Source organism: Leopardus geoffroyi, chromosome E2 (genome assembly GCF_018350155.1).
Source record: "Leopardus geoffroyi isolate Oge1 chromosome E2, O.geoffroyi_Oge1_pat1.0, whole genome shotgun sequence".
Classification (NCBI taxonomy): domain Eukaryota; kingdom Metazoa; phylum Chordata; class Mammalia; order Carnivora; family Felidae; genus Leopardus; species Leopardus geoffroyi.
The window spans coordinates 35,389,399-35,410,141 of record NC_059335.1 but is presented as its reverse complement, the minus strand read 5'-3'; the positions used below and the strand labels follow the sequence as shown (position 1 = coordinate 35,410,141).

The window sequence follows — 20,743 nt, the reverse complement described above, 5'->3', positions numbered from 1 at the left end:
TCTGAAAGGATTCATGTCATTAGCTATCTCTGAATTTGAAATCTTAACTATTGGCATCAAGAAGTAAAAGTAGTCACATTTAGAAAAAGAAAACCTAAAACTACATTAAATGGGGTGCCTGGGTTGACTCCATTGATTAAGTCTCTAACTCTTGGTTTTGGCTCAGGTTATGATCTCATGGTTTCTGAGTTGGAGCCTCTTGGTAGGGCCCCACCCCAGTGCAAGGGGCTTAAGATTCTCTCCTCCTCTTTCTGCCCTTCCCACGCACACATGTATGCTTTCTCTCTCAAAAAATAAACTTAAAAAAAAAAAAACATTTAAAAGTTATTAGTTGCACTGTACACAAGGTTTAGTTTCAGAGGTACATATTAGATATCTTTGGGGCACCTGGGTGGCTTAGTTGGTTAAGTGTCCAAATCTTGATTTGACCTCAGGTCATGATCCCAAGGTCATCAGATCAAGTCCCACATCAGGCTCCATGATGAGCATGGAGCCTGCTTAGGATTCTGTCTCCTCCTCCCCCTCCATCCCTCTTCCCCACTTGTGCATGTGCACTCTATCTCTAAAATAGAATTAAAAAAAAAAAAAGTAATTAAAGATCTCCCAAGAGAGAGCCGTGCTCAGAAAATCCTAGTGATTAGTGATGGATACAAAGACGTGGGGTATGGTGGAAATGTAGCCATATGTTCTAGCAGTTTTTCTTTATTAGAAAATCAGGTTTGTTTATTTAGGTGTTCCAAGGAGTAGCAAGTGATATTTTTCACTCTTCTGTCTTTAGGAGTGTTTCTCAGGAGTTATCAGAAACCATCCTCACCATGGTAGCCAATTGCAGTAATGTGATGAATAAAGCCAGACAGCCACCACCTGGAGTTATGCCAAAAGGACGCCCTCCTAGTGCTAGCAGCTTAGATGCCATTTCTCCTGTTCAGGTAAGTGAATGCTACAACTGGTATGTCTGCATTTGTTCATAGACTTGGAATAGAATAAACTTCTACATCATAAGTAATCTACTCAAAGGAAAATTTGTCTGAGTTTATTTATTACCTTTTAGACACCTGCATGTCTAGCATCCACTATTACATTTTAAAGGAGATCTATAAATAGGCAACGTAGTTGAGGATAGACTTTAATCATTAAATAGAACCTGTCTCTGAGAGGAAAAGAGACAAAACAGCTTCTTTAGGTAAATGGTAAGGGCTTCTTTTTAAAATAAGAATAACTTAGACTTGAGAAATAAGCACTGCCTTTGAACCTGATGTGTCTTGTTTGTAGCTTCACGGGCCAAGCAACAGTGCTAGAGCATAAGGACTTGTTATAACTGGGGCTCTTCAGCTCTCAACTGAACTGCTCTTTTAAAAACAAGGTACATTTAAGTTACTCCCTGACACCAACCACCCCCCTTCTCTCTGGGAGCAACATACTCCACTTCTGTTTTCATCTGCATTGATTGGCAGATTGGGGTTTAAGAAAAAAAGAATGTTTAGTAATTCTTCAATGGCCGCTTTATGAAAGGCATTTATGTACCATTTCTGTAGTCATAAAGGTCTGAAATAATGCCACAAACCAGGGAGCTCGGAAGTGCAGTTATTAGATATTTTAAAAGATGTTTTGGTGAATAGCATACCTTGTTTTTTGTTTACTTTAAATTAGAGCTGATCTCCTCCAACCCTTAAGATCCTCAAATTTTGAGTAGATTTATTTGTTTTGACTGGAAGATTTATTTCTAATTGCTAAGCTTTTATTGTGTTGGAAGTTAAATAATGTAGTTCGAGAGATTGTTTCTGTTGTAAAGGGGCTTGTTGGAAATTTTAAAGACCTAATGTAACAGTTGTCCTGTGTGTTTAGTGCTATGGCTGCAGGGCAGTTCGTCTTAAACATTAACTCTTGAAGTTCCTTATCCCTCACATTATGGCTCTGGTACTTTGGCGGAGGCTAATAACTCTTTAAACCTTCTCTGTGATATAGTAAGAACAATGTCTGGCACACTTGACTTGATGTCGGGATTTAGTTATCATGATTGCTTGGGGTTTTGTAATTTATTAAGCGTATGAAGAGCTAAAGATGTCTTTACTTGTGTCATAAATCTGCATGTGCTTGAAGTATGTTTAATACATTTTTATAATGTTTTTCTTTAGATTGACCCTCTTGGTGGAATGGCATCTCTTAGTATAGGTGGTTCAGCTGCCCCTCACACCCAGAGTATGCAGGGTTTTCCTCCAAATTTGGGTTCTGCATTCAGTACCCCTCAGTCACCAGCAAAAGCATTTCCACCCCTTTCAACCCCAAACCAGACAACTGCATTCAGTGGTATTGGAGGACTTTCATCACAGCTTCCAGGTAAGTGGGGTGGCGGATGGAAGTGGAGATCATTTGTAAGTTTCATTGTGCTTTAGTGTGTAGTAAGGTGTTTGGAGTCATTGTGATAAAATGAAAGCTGTTTAAATTGTGAAGGTTACTTCAACCTTCACAACTGGGAAGAGAAAACTATACTATTACAATATTAATTCATTCACATTGTAAGGATCCTGTATTCCCAAATGATAGTATAAACAGTAACAAGTGTGCTAATCACATATTCTGCAAGCTTTATAAATTACAGTTAGTATAATAAAATCTTTTATGTATGAGATTCAGGTATATGTTCTGCTTCATTCTACCTCACCTACCTTGACAGTGATGGTAAACCCCTTTTCAGTTTTTTCCAAATTATTTTAGCTTTGAACTTTTCTATTGAAGTAACGGTCACATCCCACCCCCACCCCTCACCCCCACCTCTGTAATTTGTTTGTCTTAAGGTATCTGCATTTTGACTCTGTAACCTAATTAACACTGCTGTTATATGGTTCTAGCCCTGATTGTTGATTTAAGTCAGTTACTTCTTCGGTAAAGGCTTCTTAGCAAAGTCCTAACTTAAGTTCTGTTTGCTAGGGTTGAGGAATAGGGAAGGCCTCCTGGCTCATGTTAACTGGAATATAGTAGCGAGAAATTGATTTTCAGTCATCGGGAGAAGCAAGCCAGTTCCCCTTTACTTTTACTACCTTATGTATCATACCACGTATGAGAATGTACAGTTAAGGATTTGTGTATTAATATCTTATTAAGAATATAAATACATGAATAATTCTAAAAGCTGAAGAAATTCTGGCATTGTCCATTTTCATCTCTTTATTCGTTTAGTTTCTCTATAAAATTAAATAGACATTGTGAGGGAATTAAAGAAAGACCCGGACTTTTAAAATAAGAACCTGTATCTCTGATGTAAATTCAAGAATATGAATAATGATAAGACTTCTGGCTGCCTTCCTTCTTTCTAGTAGGTGGTCTTGGCACAGGCAGCCTGACTGGTATAGGAACTGGGGCTCTTGGACTCCCTGCAGTGAATAACGACCCTTTTGTACAGAGGAAACTGGGCACCTCTGGACTGAACCAGCCTACATTCCAGCAGAGTAAGATGAAACCTTGTAAGTGGTAGTGTTGTCTGTGATTGTGAAGTATGACTGATGCACATAAAGCTTTTTAGATTTCCAATTTGTTCTTCCTAGATTTATGGACGGCCCAGAGTTATGTGGACAAAAACGTTGACTTCTTTTAATATATTGTTAGTAGGGCCGTATGTTGATGTGCCTTCTAGATCAGTGGGAATTAATTTATGAACTTGATTTATTAAAATAAGAAACTGAGGTATCACTCCACCTTTGATCGGATTGCTAGAACAGTATGATGGTTAATAAGAAGTAGCATCCTTTAGGATCATTAGTCTATAAGTAAGAAATACAGTAAAAAGAAGACTTAGTAGTTTAAATATATGTATATAAATATTATATCTATTATAAATATGTGTTGGTGGTGTGGTGGTCTTCGTTTTTGGTTTTGTATTTTTAAACAAATCAAGAGCAGCCATGAGAATTTCAGATTCTTCTTTCAGGTTGGTAGTTTATAAAGCAGTTTATTTTAAGATTAAAGCTTTATGATCTATATAGCATTATATATCATAAATATCACCATATATATGATGTAACTTAGAAAACCGCTTTTAAAGTTTTACCTCCTTAGTAAGGTAATTTTCAAAGTCAGAAGTCTTCTTTGTAAATACATAAGTATCATTTACTTATAAATACCCGTCTCGTTGGGACTAAATAGTCATTGTACAGGATTTGAAATTATACCAGTTGACTTGAAAATGTTAGTGTGAAAGGCTTGTCTGAATGTTAATGTTTTGTAGCATGCTTTGTGTTTATATCAGTGTGTCATGCACATGCATTGATAATTCCTAGATGTCATTTTTTAAAAAATAAAACATTTTAAAAATGTTTATTTTTTTGAGAGAGTTGGGAGAGAGCGAATGCAAATGGGGGAGGGGGAGAGAGAGGGAGAGAAAGAATCCCAAGGAGGCTTTGTGTTGTAAGCGCACAGCCCCACACGGGGCTCGATCACATGAACTTGTGATATAGTGACCTGAGCTAAAACCAAGAAGTCGAATGCTTAACCAGTTGAGCCACCTAGGTGCCCCAGATGTCACTTTTATTAAAAAGTAGTAAAAGACTTGTTAATGTCAAGTGAGGTGGTATTAAGGGTAAGTGCATTGTGAATTTGAATGTAGTGGACTTTCACAGGTTGATAAAGCCTGATGAAGAAAATACTAAGGTAGAACTATAGTTGTAAGGCAATTTTGTTAAAATCTTTTGTAGGTAGTTAAAATACTTGAATGCTGAACCTTGGCCACTTAATAATTTCTTCATTTTCTCCCTTAAAATGAAAACTATATTATTCTCTTTGGCTTTCTGTGTGTCTCATGGGGAAGTGGGGAAAGAGCTTAAATGCCCAGTGGGTTGCCTTTCTGTTTCTTACAGCGGACTTGTCTCAGGTGTGGCCAGAGGCAAATCAGCACTTTAGTAAAGAGATAGATGATGAAGCAAACAGCTATTTTCAGAGAATATATAATCATCCACCACATCCAACTATGTCTGTTGATGAGGTGAGTGTCTAGGATGTTCCTATACGTTATGGTTTATGTAAATCTTAAATAAATGCCCTTTTCAAAGAGTTTGGAAATTCAGCTGATAGTGTTATGATATGTCTGTGTACCATTTCAGATCTTAACATTCATCTCAAGCTCAAGTGTTTTGTTAAATGCTTTGCCTAACAGTTCTTTTTGAAAATATTTTACTTTAAGTATATTTATTTTTTCTACACCTGACACAGGGCTATAAGTCATGACCCCCAAATCAAGAGTCGCATGTTCTTCCAACTGAGGCAGACAGGCGCCCTCCTCCCCTGCTTTAAAAAAAAGATTTTATTTTTAAATTATATTATTCTTTTTAACAATTCTTTGAGAACTCTTTGAAGAATGCTTTTCATAATAGTTTCCTTTATGAATGTTTTTGTCTTGTTTTTCCTAGGTATTAGAAATGTTACAGAGGTTTAAAGACTCTACCATAAAGAGGGAACGAGAAGTATTTAACTGTATGTTGAGGAACTTATTTGAAGAATATCGGTTTTTCCCCCAATACCCTGATAAAGAGTTACATATAACTGCCTGCTTGTTTGGTGGGATAATTGAAAAAGGACTGGTCACTTACATGGCACTAGGTCTGGCCCTGCGATATGTTCTTGAAGCCTTACGCAAGCCTTTTGGATCCAAAATGTATTATTTTGGGATTGCTGCACTAGATAGATTTAAAAATAGGTGAGTGAATAGGTTTCCTATGAAGCATCTCTTTTTTAGTGTAAGAAATAATAACTATCATTTACAACCTAGTTCTTGCCATGCCCCATCATTATATATATCTTAACAGTATAAAGTTGAAGAGGAAGAAGTGAAAACAATTCATTACAGTTATGAAATAAGTGGTAGGAAAAGTATAAACTGAAACAGTTTTTTGTTGATTATTGAGGGCTAAGTCATTGTTTTATATTACAGTTCTTTGAATTTGACAAAATTTATACAGTTAATATAACTACTATCCCAATCAAGATACTGAATATTTGTATCACTCCCAAGCAGTTCTCTTGTTTTGCCTTTGTACAAGTTCACCTTCCCCCATCTTTGACCCCTGGCAGTCACTAATCTGCTTTCTCTGTAGTTTTTCCGGTACACGGTGTGTGTGAGTCTAACTTGTTACAATTACCACTCATCTTTTGAAATTAATCTGTATTACTGCATGTTTCAGTACTTGTTCCTTGTCATAGCTGGATACTATTCCATTGTATGGATTAACTCTGAATTGTTTCTCCATTTTTTGATGAACGTTTGGAGTTGTTCTGGGTAGCAGTTTTAGTGGCTCATTGTAATTGTAACTGAAAATAGGACCTTTAAAAAAGATACTGTTTCCTTTCTTTTTCTTTTTTTTTTTTTAAGTTTATTTATTTATTTTAGAGAGAGAGAGAGAGAGAGGGAGGGAGGGAGGGAGGATCTGAAGTGGGCTCTGCACTGACCACAGTGAATCCAAAGGGGGTTTTGAACTCACGAACCCTGAGATCATGACCTGAACCAAAGTCAGATGCTTAACTGACTGAGCCACACAGGTGCCCCATAGATACTGTTTTCTGATGTAAAAAGAGTGAGGTTCATCAATATTTCTCTCTACTTCTGTGTTCTTATCTTTGGCGTTCTCTTCAAATAAGGTGTTTCCAAGGTAGCATGAGGACAGTGGCTTAGACTAGCATTTGGAAAAAAATTTGTTAATTGTGCTGCTTCTGTTCTTACATGAAAAGAATGAAAGAATGAATATTTTATTGGCAGATTGAAGGACTATCCCCAGTATTGTCAGCACTTGGCTTCTATCAGTCACTTTATGCAATTTCCACATCATTTACAGGAGGTAAGTGTGTCTGATACCTCAAATCTGTCTAATAGTTGGAGAGTTTATTTTAATTTGATTTTGGATTTGCTGGGACTGGCATTAAGATTTCTTAATGATTGGCATGTTATAAGCATACATATTTTTGGTGCTCATTAGGCAGCTTAATGATAGGTCATGAAAAAAAATGTCATTCTTGGATTATCTTTTCTAAGCAGTGGTTTTGCTTCATTTAATGAAAGGCTTTTATCAGGTACTTAAGCCTGATAATGCTGTTGAAGTATAGACATCTTTTACTATTATTAAGAATTCCTGCCTGATTCTATAAAGTATTTGGAGTGGGAATCTTGGATAAAAATAAATAAAGATGTTCCTTTGATCTAAATGTTAATATGAGCCAGAGCTGTTTCATATAAGACTAAGACAAGTGTTTCTTGAAACTACAGCCTGCTTGTGGCACCTGGCTGCTTCAGTCAGTAGAGCATGTGACTCTTGCTCTCTGGATTGTGAGTTCAAGCTCCATGTTAGGTGTAGAGATTACTTAAAAAAAAAAAAAAAAAAATACAGCCTTCTTAACTACTTGCTTAGAATCCTTTCATATACTTGTTTAAAAGGAGGGAGGTAGTCCTTGAGGAAATGGACCTAGAGATTATAATTTTAAGCCATTTTACATGATTTGTCAACTATTGTTTTAGTAAGTGATTTTAGGTTAATTGGCTAATATTATTCATACCTTTGTCTTGGCTTTAGTCAAAGTCTACTCCCAGAGAACAAGAAAATTGATTAATTTTTATTGTTATTTTACATGAAGCTGAAAAATGGCTTTATAACATCATATTTTAAGGAATCAGATCAGAATTTGAACCTACTTTTAATTTTTATTAGAATTTAGTCCAGTGTTTTCTACCTCGTGCTGCTGGGTCTGTTTGTAGGAGGCCAGGGTTTTTGTGTTGGCTTAACCTAGGAGACCTATGGAGTGACAGGTGTGAGTGTTACTTATTCATCTGAGGGGGTTGGGAGAACATGCCAGTATTGTAATACTGAAAACTATACAGGAAAGCAGTGTTTTGTAAAACTAAGATGAGAAGTCAGAGGCTTACCACAGTAAAATGTGTTTGGAATTCAGAGGTGGGAATATAGACCTTAGGTAAGTAGAGACCAGGAGAGGGGCATGGGCATGATCACAGAAATCAGTGGTCCCCACCACCCCTTGTAACAAGACAGCTAGAGAGAGAGAGAGAGGTAATTGTTTTCGTTTGTGTACTTTAAGATGCTATACTTCATTCAGAGACGGTCTTACTTGAAAATCTCCTTTTTTGAATAAAGTTATCATATACCTAGATAGTAGTTTTTGTTTTGTTCAGGCATAGACTGCTGGAAATAGGATCAGGATCCCTATGTCAGTTTTCTAATTTGTATGTAGAAAGGTCAAATGATCTGAAATGGAAAAAAAAGTTTGCTATCTTGCTTATTACCTTCTAGAACTGACTTGCCTTTCTACAGTGTGTTTGTTTTGTAGTGATAGCTTTGCTGAGAGGTAATTCACATTACCGTGTATTTTTTAGGCCTTAGATTTCTCATCAGTGTTGATTAAAAGAGATCAGTTTATTGTACAAATTTTAAAATGTTAAGGTTTATATATATTAAGGGATTTACGGAGGTATATATGCAGGCATTGGTGGGTGTTTTGAACGTGTTTTGCTAGACTAGTTCTCATAAATTTTTTAAGACACATTAGTATTTTACTTGCTAAAGAGCCCCTGGTATCCACTTACATATATTACATATAGAAATATGGACCAAAATGGGGCAAGGAGTAAGGGTTATAGATGAGCCAGAAGAGTCTTCTGAAATGATTTTTCCCTTGTTAGAAGTCAGGGGAGTATAATTCAGAATTTTCAATTTTTGTTAAGAACTCTTTTAATGTGTTTCCGTCTCCCTACCCCTATAGTATATTGAGTATGGACAGCAGTCTAGAGATCCTCCTGTGAAAATGCAGGGCTCTATCACAACCCCTGGAAGTATTGCACTGGCTCAGGCCCAGGCTCAGGCCCAGGTTCCAGCAAAAGCTCCCCTTGCTGGTCAGGTTAGCACGATGGTAACCACCTCAACAACCACCACTGTTGCTAAAACGGTTACAGTCACCAGGCCAACCGGAGTCAGCTTTAAGAAAGATGTGCCAGTAAGTAGATCTTTTTTCTTTTCTCGGATTTGTTATGTTGTAAATGTATCTAGGAGTGAGCATGTGTTTTAATTTTATTATAAACAGCACATGCCTAGTAAAGTATAAAGATGAACACTTCTCCCTTTGTATCTCCCCCAGATTTCCCAGAGGCAGGCACTATTAACAGTTCAACATGTATTCTTGCCAACAGTTCCAATGCACAGCCATATATACCATGTATATGTTTTATATTAAATATGTATACATTTTCCCCTGGGATTTGTCAAACAGGTATTTCAGTTCATTTATTTTATGTACTTTGTGTTTTTAGCCTTCTATTAATACTACAAATATAGATACATTGCTTGTGGCCACAGATCAAACTGAGAGAATTGTAGAGCCCCCAGAAAATATCCAAGAGAAAATTGCTTTTATCTTCAATAATCTCTCACAGTCGAATATGACACAAAAGGTGAGCATGATATAATAGTTTATATATCATTGTGAATGCTGTCTATTTTATCCCTAGTGGGTTGGGGGATTTCTGTACTTTTTTAAATACTCAGTTTACTTTAAAGATTTAAAGATTGAAGTAATAGAATCAAAGCAAAGGGAATACAGATACACAATTAGTGGCTGTGGTTTTTGTAGCCATTAAATAGTACTAGTTTTGTGGTGAGTTTTACAGGCTTTTGAAGTAAACTACACGATCTCATCATGATGGAACATGATACCTCATCACAACTCATGTCCTCCCAGAGACCATTCAGAGCTATTATTAGGTGCCTAGTAACTGAGGTAGACCTTGTGCAGAGCATAAGAAGGGATTCTTCTCTTTCAAGATTATATAATAACTCATTGGAAATGCCTGTTTTAGCCTGTAAGATTAGCCTAAACAAGTAGGTTTTGAGATATTATGTATGTACCATCTTTCAAAATCCCACCAGAATTGATTATGAGTAAAATAAGTCTTTAGTGTCCTTTTGGAAGAGAAATTTCAAACTTTAGAGATGATTCCTGGAGATAGAAATTTAGGAAAATATGGTTCTGGTGTTAAGTCTGTTAACAGTAGGCTGTACATTAGCAATATATGCAAGTTTGGTCAAATTGAGAGTTGGGTAAGGTGAGGGTGTGGGACTTAAAGTTGAAAGGAACCATAGATGTTTTAGTCATAGTCACCCACAGTTTGAGAGATGATTGACTTTGTACTAACAAGAATTTAATATATTATACTTCATAGCATATGTCTCATGTGGAGGGAGATGAAACATGGGGCTTTAGCATCTAATTTTGCAAGGAGCCACATGGTATAGGATTGTTTACATAGAAGAAACACAAAGCTGTATTTTATCATCTTTTAACCGTGTACTTCCTGTGTCATATTGATTGGCTAGGTTGAAGAACTAAAGGAAACTGTGAAGGAAGAATTTATGCCTTGGGTTTCACAATACCTGGTTATGAAGAGAGTCAGTATTGAGCCAAACTTTCACAGCCTCTATTCAAACTTCCTTGACACGCTGAAGAACCCTGAATTTAATAAGATGGTTCTGAATGAGACCTACAGAAACATCAAAGTAAAATTTAGTTCTTCTATTCCTTTTCGTTACTGTTTTGAATTTGGAAATACTTGATTGTACAAGCAGAATTTTGGGGGGAGGTATTTATTGGCTGTTTTTTCTCTAGGTTATCTAGGGTTTGTTTCAGATACGGAACTAAATTTCACGAATTTCATGAAGATGTACTCTATACTGTTTACTTTGAAAGTAGCTATACTATTCTAAATTTGTTTTCATCATTTCATGCATGGTTTTAATTCTTGATCTTCTGTTTATGTTTTCAACTTGCTTTTAGTTTGTAATATGCTCTTAGCTCTAGTCCCTCACTTCTGTTTTTTTTTTAAATAGTCTTCTAGAAATCTATTGTATGGATGTTTATTGCTAATGGATATTTAGGTTGTTAATAACTTTAACTGTTACAAAGACAATGCTCCAGTGAGTCTTTTATGTCTTCTTAAGTGCCACATATCTTTAGACTCTCGACTTGTTTGTAGGATAGCTGTTTTAAGGATTCTCAGCAGTTTAGAGTCAAAGTTTTCCTAATGTGCTAACGCTTGTTGCATGAAATTAGGTATTTTATTTCTCAGGAGGAATAACATTTCAAGAAAACCTATCATATAGCTGTAATCATTCTTTGATGAATGATTTGGGCATTGGCTTAGGAACCAGCACTATATTTAAACCTGTGGATGGAAATTTTTCCCATTCCTGGTTACGCTGTAGTGCAAAATAATTCCTGGCTCTTTGTGTTACACAGCTGACTTTGTGCCATTCTGCTGTTGATCTGTAGAGTTAAGGAACATAACTATACTCACTTTTTGTTTTTTGTTTTTTTTTAATCTGATGGCAATGATGATTGGGATATAAAAGTTTCTACATATTCTGGAGCAAAATTTCAAGATTCTTTTAAACAAATTTAAATTACAACTTTAAATTTATAGCCATAAATTAAGAAGTAATATGTAGTGGATGTATATGCTTGTCCCAAAACACACTCATGTGATGTTTCTGTCCCCCTTAGGAAAGTAAGAACTACAGAATTAATGAAATAGATAGGTGATTAAATATAGATTTAAATCTAGAAATTTTAAAGGAAGCACTTTAGCATTATTATAATTATTTCAGAAAGTTATTTTAGTTCTCTCTAGAGATACATAGTGACCTGGATAATACTAAAAGGTTGTAGTAGATACTGTGATCTTGGTTACATTTCTTCATATGCTTGTTGTCTTGAAGGTCTTAGAACCGTAGCTTTAATCATCATTTGAATTGAATTTTGCTCCTCAAAATAGATTTGCATTTGGGTGCCTGCTTCAAACCTAGCTAAAAATTTCAGTTTTAAAATACTTTTCTGTAGGACTATACATGACCCCTTAACCTTGTATAGTTACACTCTAATAATATGGAGTAGATCTACTTTGGGGTATGTTCTCAGAATTGACGTCTTGTTTTTAATGTTGGATGAAAGGGAATTCTCAAACATTCAGTTGAGAATTTTTTCTTAAACTTATTTTCTATATTTCTTAATCCTATACCAGGTGCTCCTGACCTCTGATAAAGCTGCAGCCAATTTTTCAGATCGTTCTTTGCTGAAGAATTTGGGACATTGGCTAGGAATGATCACATTAGCTAAAAATAAACCCATCTTACACACTGTGAGTTCCAGCCAGAGGTTCATGTAAAAATTGAGAATGTTCATATAGCATATTATGTCTAAAAGTCTTGACTGTATTTGGGACTGTTTTAATGATTTGGGGTGTTTGTAAGAGTTTGGCCCATGTTTTGAATCTGTAATTGCATGCTCATGATTCTATATTGTTGAGCACAATAAAAGCCAGTAAGGTCTGGTTGTCACCCTTTTTTTGTAAGGCAAGGGTCATATTATATTGATTCCTGATTTGGGAATGAGTTTGCAAAATACCTTTCTTTGGTGCTTTGTGAGGGGTTTTGAAGTATATTCCCAGCTTTTAAAAATATTTTTCTTATTCTAGGACTTGGATGTAAAATCTTTGCTGCTAGAGGCTTATGTTAAAGGACAACAAGAGTTGCTCTATGTAGTGCCCTTTGTTGCCAAAGTCTTAGAATCTAGCATTCGCAGTGTGGTGAGTAGATTTTAATATTTTATTGATGGTTAATCTGTAAGAGTTAGTCTGTTTCAGCAAAAGGGTATGAGATTATATCCTTAGTTCTGAATATAGAGCTAGTTCAGTCTTAGGGAAACTCGGATTTCCAATGTGAGAGATTAAGGTAGCATCATTTAATAACTCTGATTTTAATGGATGTTTTTGGGTTTTGATGGTTTTCTAAATTATGATATAGATTATTATGGCCACACAGGTATAAGTGCCTAAGTATTTTAAATAATGCGAATTAAAGAATAATTTGGGGACCAACTTAACATAATAGCTTTTCTTTAGGTTTTTAGGCCACCCAACCCCTGGACGATGGCAATTATGAATGTATTGGCAGAGCTACATCAGGAACATGACTTAAAGGTATATTTGTTTCTGCTTTATCCTTTGAAACTTCCTTAATCCTTCACATTATTAAAATTTACAGGAAAGGCGGAGAATTGCAGGGGGCGGGGGGGGGGGAAGCACTGTAACAATTGGATGAGAATAGTATATATTGTGAATAAAACTACATTTTTTTTTTCAAAATTCAAATAATTTGAATTATGCAGTTAAACTTGAAGTTTGAGATTGAGGTCCTCTGCAAGAACCTTGCATTAGACATCAATGAGCTAAAACCTGGAAACCTCCTAAAGGATAAAGATCGCCTAAAGAACTTAGATGAGCAACTCTCTGCTCCAAAGAAAGATGTCAAGCAGCCAGAAGAGCTCCCTCCCATCACAACCACAAGTAAGTGTGATAATTAGCCTTCTGCTTTACCAGAATTTTCTTAAATGGTACATCTTTATGCATGTAGCAAGTTATAATTTTCCACATAATGTGTTGAAATTTTGTATACTTTTTGGTGAGCCATCTGAATTATTAAGGAAAAGTTAGTAATGTCTAGGTATTGTCTTCAGTTCCAGAATTCATCTGGGTAATTCTTAATGGTATTCTTAACTAAGTATCATTAATCCTATCCCAACTAAGCCGGGTGATTCTTTAGAGTGTTTGAGATCAGAAAGAACTGCATGGCACAGGTGGGCCTGTGTTACTCCTCACATGGTAGCCAGACTACCAGCTAGACCTGCCCAGGGGGTGGATTATTATACGTGGATCATAGATTGGAAATGTGGGGGCTATAGAAGTAATGAATGAAAGATTAGGAAGTGTGTAAGAATAAACCAGCTTGTCATTCTGTCTCATTCGTCAGTAGCTTAGAATCCCCAACTGTAACCAGAGAACAGCCTAGATGGGAAAGAGACGTCTATAATGAAGAGTTATCAACAAGTCTTGGGCTTGCTGATAACAAGTCTTGGGCTTGTAGCATGTCCTCACAGTTGATTTCTTTGCAACTGCAAAGAGTATTTTGCAGGGGTATTGTCACTGACATAGCTTTACATACTTTGTTCAAATCTCTGTATTAAAACAATAGAAATTTTTTTGTTATAATTAGGGTGGAAAATGAGACCTATGCCATTCTCATCCCCCACTCCTACCCCCAAGAGACTAATCCAGTTAAAGACTGCCTAATGCCTTGATTTTGTAGCAAAGTCAAGAAATGTGCTTTTTATTAGCTCTTATTTTATGTCTTTAACATTCAGCAACTTCTACAACACCAGCTACCAGTACCACTTGTACAGCCACAGTTCCACCACAGCCACAGTACAGCTACCACGACATCAATGTCTATTCCCTTGCAGGCTTGGCACCACACATTACCTTAAATCCAACAGTAAGTAAACAACTGCTCCATCCCCCAATTCCTACTTTATGACAAGGTAAATGGGTCACCTTCCTTTTCTTTTTCTCCTTCCTTCTGGATTCCTAGATCTTAGAGGATTTTGTACAGAAAGGAGGGATTGGCAACTGCTGTATAATGCAGCTGGGATTTTTTCCTACTCTAAAAATATAGTCATTGTGACTGGAAATCACCTATGTTGGTTACTCATATCTAAACCCTGTGGTATTAATCAGCTGGCGATATAATCACAATGGCCAAGATTACCTTACACAGGCCAAAAGATCCTTAGTATTCCATAGTTTTTTGCTGTTTATTTTCATTATCATGCCACCCTTAGCCCTTGCATTAAGCCGTTTCTTTTGGTAGATAGCTAGAACTGAGCTGATTCCTGTGTGTGTGTGTGTAAAGTCTCCAAGCCAGGATCTAAAAGTGGGACTTAATACTTGCAGTTACATTCTATATTCCAGAAGGAAGTTTGGTCTGAAGTCATATAAAATGCCAATAGTTACAGGTATTTTACTCTGTGTATTGAGAGTGATGATTATCTTCTTTTAGTCTACTTAACACTTGTTCAGAATCAGATACTGGAATATTCATGGTGTTTGATTTTTAGAAACTGCCCATGTTCACAAATACAGGAATAACATTAATACATTGAGCTTTTTTATTTAAAGGACACAAAGGGATTTAAAAAAGATCATTTTAGGGGCGCCTGGGTGGCTCAGTTGGTTAAGCATCTGACTTCGGCTCAGGTCATGATCTCATGGTTTGTGATTTCACTCCCCTCATTGGGCTCTGTGCTGACAGCTCAGAGCCTGGGCCCTGCTTCAGATTCTGTCTCTCCCTCTCTCTCTCGTCTCCCCTGCTTACGCTGTGTCTATCTCTCAAAAATAAGTAAACATTAAAAAATTAAAAAATCTTAACCTAGGTCTCCCTCCTGTACCCCCATGGCACTTAATTTTTTGTGGGGTGGGGGGAGCCCTTAGATTTAGAAATTGTGATTCCCCTTTATAACACTGTCAGTAATCTGAATATTTTTACGTATCCATCATGAGTATTTTAGAAGTTTCTCACAAATTCATTAAGTTAAAGAGATCAAGTGAGTATTAGGGCATACCAGAGATAAAAGATTAGAAACAGTCATTCAAGTGAAGCAAAGTGGCTTCAATGTATGGTAATGTAAATGTTTGCTATTCTGGAGAATTATTTGTAGTAATGTTTCTGTAGAAATCCTTTTCTCTGTTAACCTGATTCTTTCTGCATTTATTTCTCCACGCAACTATAGAAGCTACATTTTTTTTATTTAAAAAAGGTTTTTTGGAATGTTTTTATTTCTTTTTGAGACAGAGAGCATGAGCAGGGGAGGGGCAGAGAGAGAGGGAGACACAGAATCTGAAGCAGGCTCCAGGCCCTGAGCTGTCAGCACAGAGCCCAACGCAGGGCTTGAATCCACAGACTGTGAGATCATGACCGAGCTGAAGTCAGACGCTCAACTGACTGAGCGACCCAGGCGCCCCGAAGCGCCTGGGTCTTTCTTTGAGAGTACTTAAGCTACAGATTTTAACTAAGCACATAATGGATCCTGCAATAAAAAATTTGCACATCAAACTTTTAGAATTTTTAAAAACGCAAAGACCTATTTATTATCACGTATCAGAAGGTATAACGAATAGTACTCTCTCTGTAGACTAGCTTCTATTTCCTGAGCTTTTCATTGGTTAATTTAAAGTAGAAATTGGTAGTTAATGGTTAACTTTGAAGTCATTTCCAAAATCACAGGTGTGATGACTGATGTAAGTTGGGTTGTCTTACCTTAAACAAGCTGTTGACTTAACTTGTTTCCCCCACCTAGATTCCCTTGTTTCAGGCTCATCCACAGTTGAAGCAGTGTGTGCGCCAGGCAATTGAACGGGCTGTCCAGGAGCTGGTCCATCCTGTGGTGGATCGATCAATTAAGATTGCTATGACTACTTGTGAGCAGATAGTCAGGAAGGATTTTGCCCTGGATTCTGAGGAATCTCGAATGCGAATAGCAGCTCATCACATGATGCGGAACTTAACAGCTGGAATGGCTATGATTACCTGCAGGGAACCTTTGCTTATGAGCATATCTACCAACCTGAAAAACAGTTTTGCCTCAGCCCTTCGTGTAGGTTATTTTCTTGGTGGAATACATAATTTCTTACGCGTGCCTGAGTTTCTTTTTCTTTGCATGTCATCACATTTGATGTCTTTCCTCCTGTTGAATTGTAAATGCTGTGAGGTGAAGCCTCATGTTTTTTTGCTCACTATTGTATCCTCAACACAGCGTTTTGCAGATAGTAGATATCCAAATATTTATTGGTTTAAAGACATGAAGGGTTTAAAAATACATAAGTTAACAATATTGTTTCTGGTAATTATTAAGAATTTAGATTAAAGCACTTGCAGTAGGTCAGTGGAAAACTGTGTAAAGTGACTTTGTGTACACACACAATTACACTCTTTCCTCAGGTTAACTCATTTGCTAATTTTGGGTCTTACATGTCATGGTTAATGATGCCTCCCCCACCGCCTTTTTTTTTTTTAACTGCTTTACTGTTTCCATATTGTTCACTGTCTTCATAACAACCTGAAAATAAAGTGTTTTGGTTGAGTAGTATTTTCATCTTAGAGATGAAGATGATTTTAGGCTATTTTGTGGTCACAGCTAGTAAGTCATAAATAAGAGTCAGAACTTTAAAAGTTTGTATAAGCATTGCATCTCCTATTATCTGTCTTATCTATCTATCTACAGAAAACTTTAAATTGTTTTCTTTCTTTCTCTTCCCCTTCCAAAAGACTGCATCGCCACAACAGAGGGAAATGATGGATCAGGCAGCTGCTCAGTTAGCTCAGGACAATTGTGAATTAGCTTGCTGTTTTATTCAGAAGACTGCAGTAGAAAAAGCAGGTCCTGAGATGGACAAGAGATTAGCAACTGTAAGTGTTTAGCCTTTGCCATTTAAGTATTTTTTTTTCTATTTAAGAAAATGCCTCATAACAAGAACCTCAGTGACTTTTTTTATTTGCAGGAATTTGAACTGAGAAAACATGCTAGGCAAGAAGGTCGCAGGTACTGTGATCCTGTTGTGTTAACATATCAAGCTGAGCGGATGCCAGAGCAAATCAGGCTGAAAGTAAGAATTGGGGGCATTGTCTCTCCCTACCCATCTTTGTTTTCTTTCTGTTTATGTTGCTTAAACTCCTCACCAGGACTTAGACAGTGGGGTTACATGTTGTTTCTGAGACAATATCCCACCCTCAGTAGCGTATCAGTTGTAGGCTACCTGTGGAAAAGGCATAAAGATATCTTAGATGGGGTCACTGGGCTGGTTCAGTTGGTAGAGAATACAATTCTTGATCTAAGGGTCGTGAGTTCAAGCCCCACATGGGGTGTAGAGATTACTTAAACAATTTTAAAAAAGAAAAGTTACCTTAGATTGCATGCACTTGCCAGTTGTCGCATCCCTATGTAAAGAGTTCATGTGCTTGTTAGTTTTTGTGTTTCACAACTTGGTCTTGCCTTCTAGTACTTCTGTTTTAATTATTAACTACTTATTAGTGAGAAGATGTAAGAAATCTGATCACTGTTACCAGCTCCATTAGAGAATTTCACTTTGTGTGTTCCTATTTGAGGTATTTTTCCCTAGAAAAACTCAAATGAATTTTTAAACAAAGGGGACTTTTGACAGGATTCAGGGAAATGGGAAACACTGTGAGTTGTGTGCACACACATACATGTGCAATTACACTATTATATGTTGTAGTGACTCCTGTGTGCCTTCTCCAGAATCCCTGTGCATACTTCCATGCAAACTTTCCACTTTCAAAGAACTTTGCTTCGATTCTGTGAAGAGGATCCTGTCAAAATAGGTTTTCTTCTTTCCAGGTTGGTGGTGTGGACCCAAAGCAGCTGGCTGTTTATGAAGAGTTTGCACGCAATGTGCCTGGCTTCTTGCCCACAAATGATTTAAGTCAGCCTACAGGATTTTTAGCCCAACCCATGAAGGTAAATTGTTCCTTGGATTAAATTGAATGTTTTACATTTTAATTTGAATGTTTTTATCAAATCTATCTCTTGCTTCCTGAGAGTTTCAGTTAAAGGGGGGGAAAATTACCCCACGGTTGATGAGTATAGTTATTCTTTGTATTAGATCAGGATGGCACACAGAGGAACTTTTTTATTTTTTTTAAATCCATGAGGTTGATTTTCATGTTTTGGCCTAATTAAAGGAATTTACATGGTGACCCCATCACTTTGCCTATGTTTTGTAAAAAGAGTTTCTAAAATTTTGATATAATTATTTACAGAAAAGTTGGGAGATGTAGGGGAAAACATTTTGCCCCTGAACCATTTGAATATAAGATGCTAACCCTGGTGTCCCAATCACTTTCAAATACTTTGGTCTGTGTTATCTACAAAGACATTCTCCTGTGTGACCATAGTACAGCTATTGAAATCAGGACGTTAATACTGATACATTAATACCTAATCCTGAGACCTCATTCAGATTTTATGAAGTGTCCTAGTATCATCTGTTTATAGTTAAAAGGACTTATTTCAGAATCACACATTTTTAGTTAGTTATGTTTTTAAAGTTTCCTCCAGGTCAGTCTGGTATAGCACCTTACCTTTTCCTCATCTTTCATGACCTTGACACTTTTGCAGACTACAGGCTAGTTATTTTCTAGAATGTCCTGGTTTGGATTTGTTCAGTATGTTCTCAGGAATAGATTCAAATAGTGCATCTTTGATATATTTATCACAGAAACGATGCTGTGTTATTATTCTGTTAGGCTTTGACAGCTGGACTGGGTACTATATTTTCTGTGGTTTGGATTACCTACTTTCCTAGGCTATATCCTGTCCCATTATCTGTCTTGTTTTCTTTGATTACTTGATTATGTTGATGTCTGTCAGGCCTTCCATAGTCAAGTGAAGTACCCCTTCTCGCATCCCTACCTTGCACTGCCCCACCTCATGTCATTAAGATTGAATAGTTCAGGAAAGGGAATGGAAGAGCCACCCCTCTGTTTTGATTTGGGGGGGGGGGTGGGAATCAAGGGAGTAAATATACTAAAATACTTTTTAATTGCTGCATGTGCCAGTGAAAAATCTGAAAAATTTTTGCTTATCTCTTTTTTGGTTCTTTCCTTCTCTCAAACAGCAAGCTTGGGCAACAGATGATGTAGCTCAGATTTATGATAAGTGCATTACAGAACTGGAGCAGCACCTACATGCCATCCCACCAACTTTGGCCATGAATCCTCAAGCTCAGGCTCTTAGAAGTCTTTTGGAGGTTGTAGTATTATCTCGAAACTCTCGGGATGCCATAGCTGCTCTTGGATTGCTCCAGAAGGTTAGTTCTTTTTTAAGTTTGTTAGAGAGGGAGCAGGGGATGGGCAGAGAGAGGGAATGAGAGAATTCTAACCAGGCTCCACCCTATCAGCACAGAGCCAACATGGGGGCTCAATCCCATGAACCGCGAGAGCATGACCTGAGCCGAAGTCAACAGTCAGATAGATGCTTAACTGACTCAGCCACCCAGGTGCCCCATTAAATGTTATTTTTAAGAAGAAACTATGTTTGTAAATCTAGTGACCTGCACCATCGCCTACTTAAGTTAGATTCAGATTTTAAAATTAAGGTAAAACAAATTTTGTTTGGTAAAAACTGGGTGAGTTTTTCCCAGAACAGAATGTAGTCATGGCACTTACCAACGGCGAAGTGGGAAAATGTTTATTACAATTTTTTGAAAACACAGTTATTTAAGAAACTTTAAAAGACAGCACTTTAGATTTGGAGGGAAAGGTTGATCCACGTAGGTGGGTTATGTGGGAGGGTTGTTACGGACCATTGGATTTTGACTGTGTAGGGACAGTGGGACTTTTTATGTGAAGAACACACGTGAATATAAATTAGAATTGAGAGAGAGAGAGAGAGAGAGAGAGAGAGAGTGTGTGTGTGTGTGTGTGTGTGTGTTAAGTGTGTGTGTGAAAAGGGTTTTGGTGAGTGGAGACATTGTTAACTTGAGGCTCCAGAAGATATATTGTAATTTCTGTTAAGGTTTGGTTTTTGGCTTTGAAAGTTGGGCTGAATACTATATTTTCCATGTTTGTGAATACTGTTTTTCTTCCATAGGCTGTAGAGGGTTTACTAGATGCCACAAGTGGTGCTGATGCTGACCTATTGCTGCGCTACAGGGAGTGCCACCTTTTAGTCTTAAAAGCTCTTCAGGATGGCCGGGCATATGGGTCTCCATGGTGTAACAAACAGATCACAAGGTCAGTATCCATCTTAAACAAGTACTGTTTATTAGACTGCTTTCTAAGATACATGGCCCTTT

At 37.0% G+C, this 20,743-nt stretch overlaps 1 protein-coding gene and 2 non-coding genes across 11 annotated transcripts in view; all 3 read left to right on the top strand.

The window, feature by feature from the left end:
* The window catches only part of CNOT1 (CCR4-NOT transcription complex subunit 1), a 102,814-nt gene that overhangs the window by 66,214 nt on the left and 15,857 nt on the right, over positions 1-20,743 (top strand). For 3 of the 9 annotated variants that reach the window (XM_045442941.1, XM_045442937.1, XM_045442946.1), the window contains exons 17-36: positions 779-929; positions 2,136-2,337; positions 3,315-3,461; positions 4,851-4,975; positions 5,400-5,686; positions 6,743-6,821; positions 8,752-8,982; positions 9,296-9,436; positions 10,359-10,538; positions 12,059-12,175; positions 12,512-12,622; positions 12,938-13,015; positions 13,204-13,381; positions 14,236-14,366; positions 16,228-16,524; positions 17,196-17,336; positions 17,429-17,533; positions 18,286-18,405; positions 19,565-19,756; positions 20,539-20,681. In XM_045442941.1, the coding sequence (XP_045298897.1) occupies positions 779-929; positions 2,136-2,337; positions 3,315-3,461; positions 4,851-4,975; positions 5,400-5,686; positions 6,743-6,821; positions 8,752-8,982; positions 9,296-9,436; positions 10,359-10,538; positions 12,059-12,175; positions 12,512-12,622; positions 12,938-13,015; positions 13,204-13,381; positions 14,236-14,366; positions 16,228-16,524; positions 17,196-17,336; positions 17,429-17,533; positions 18,286-18,405; positions 19,565-19,756; positions 20,539-20,681 (3,156 nt within the window). The remainder of the gene's footprint in view (positions 1-778; positions 930-2,135; positions 2,338-3,314; positions 3,462-4,850; positions 4,976-5,399; positions 5,687-6,742; positions 6,822-8,751; positions 8,983-9,295; positions 9,437-10,358; positions 10,539-12,058; positions 12,176-12,511; positions 12,623-12,937; positions 13,016-13,203; positions 13,382-14,235; positions 14,367-16,227; positions 16,525-17,195; positions 17,337-17,428; positions 17,534-18,285; positions 18,406-19,564; positions 19,757-20,538; positions 20,682-20,743) is intronic. The other 6 variants (XM_045442945.1, XM_045442940.1, XM_045442943.1 and 3 more) reach the window with 3 other exon arrangements.
* Positions 1,236-1,371, top strand: LOC123579485. The gene has a single exon (XR_006702790.1). It is a non-coding gene; the product is annotated as a small nucleolar RNA SNORA50 (small nucleolar RNA).
* LOC123579484 lies at positions 11,188-11,325 on the top strand. The gene has a single exon (XR_006702789.1). It is a non-coding gene; the product is annotated as a small nucleolar RNA SNORA46 (small nucleolar RNA).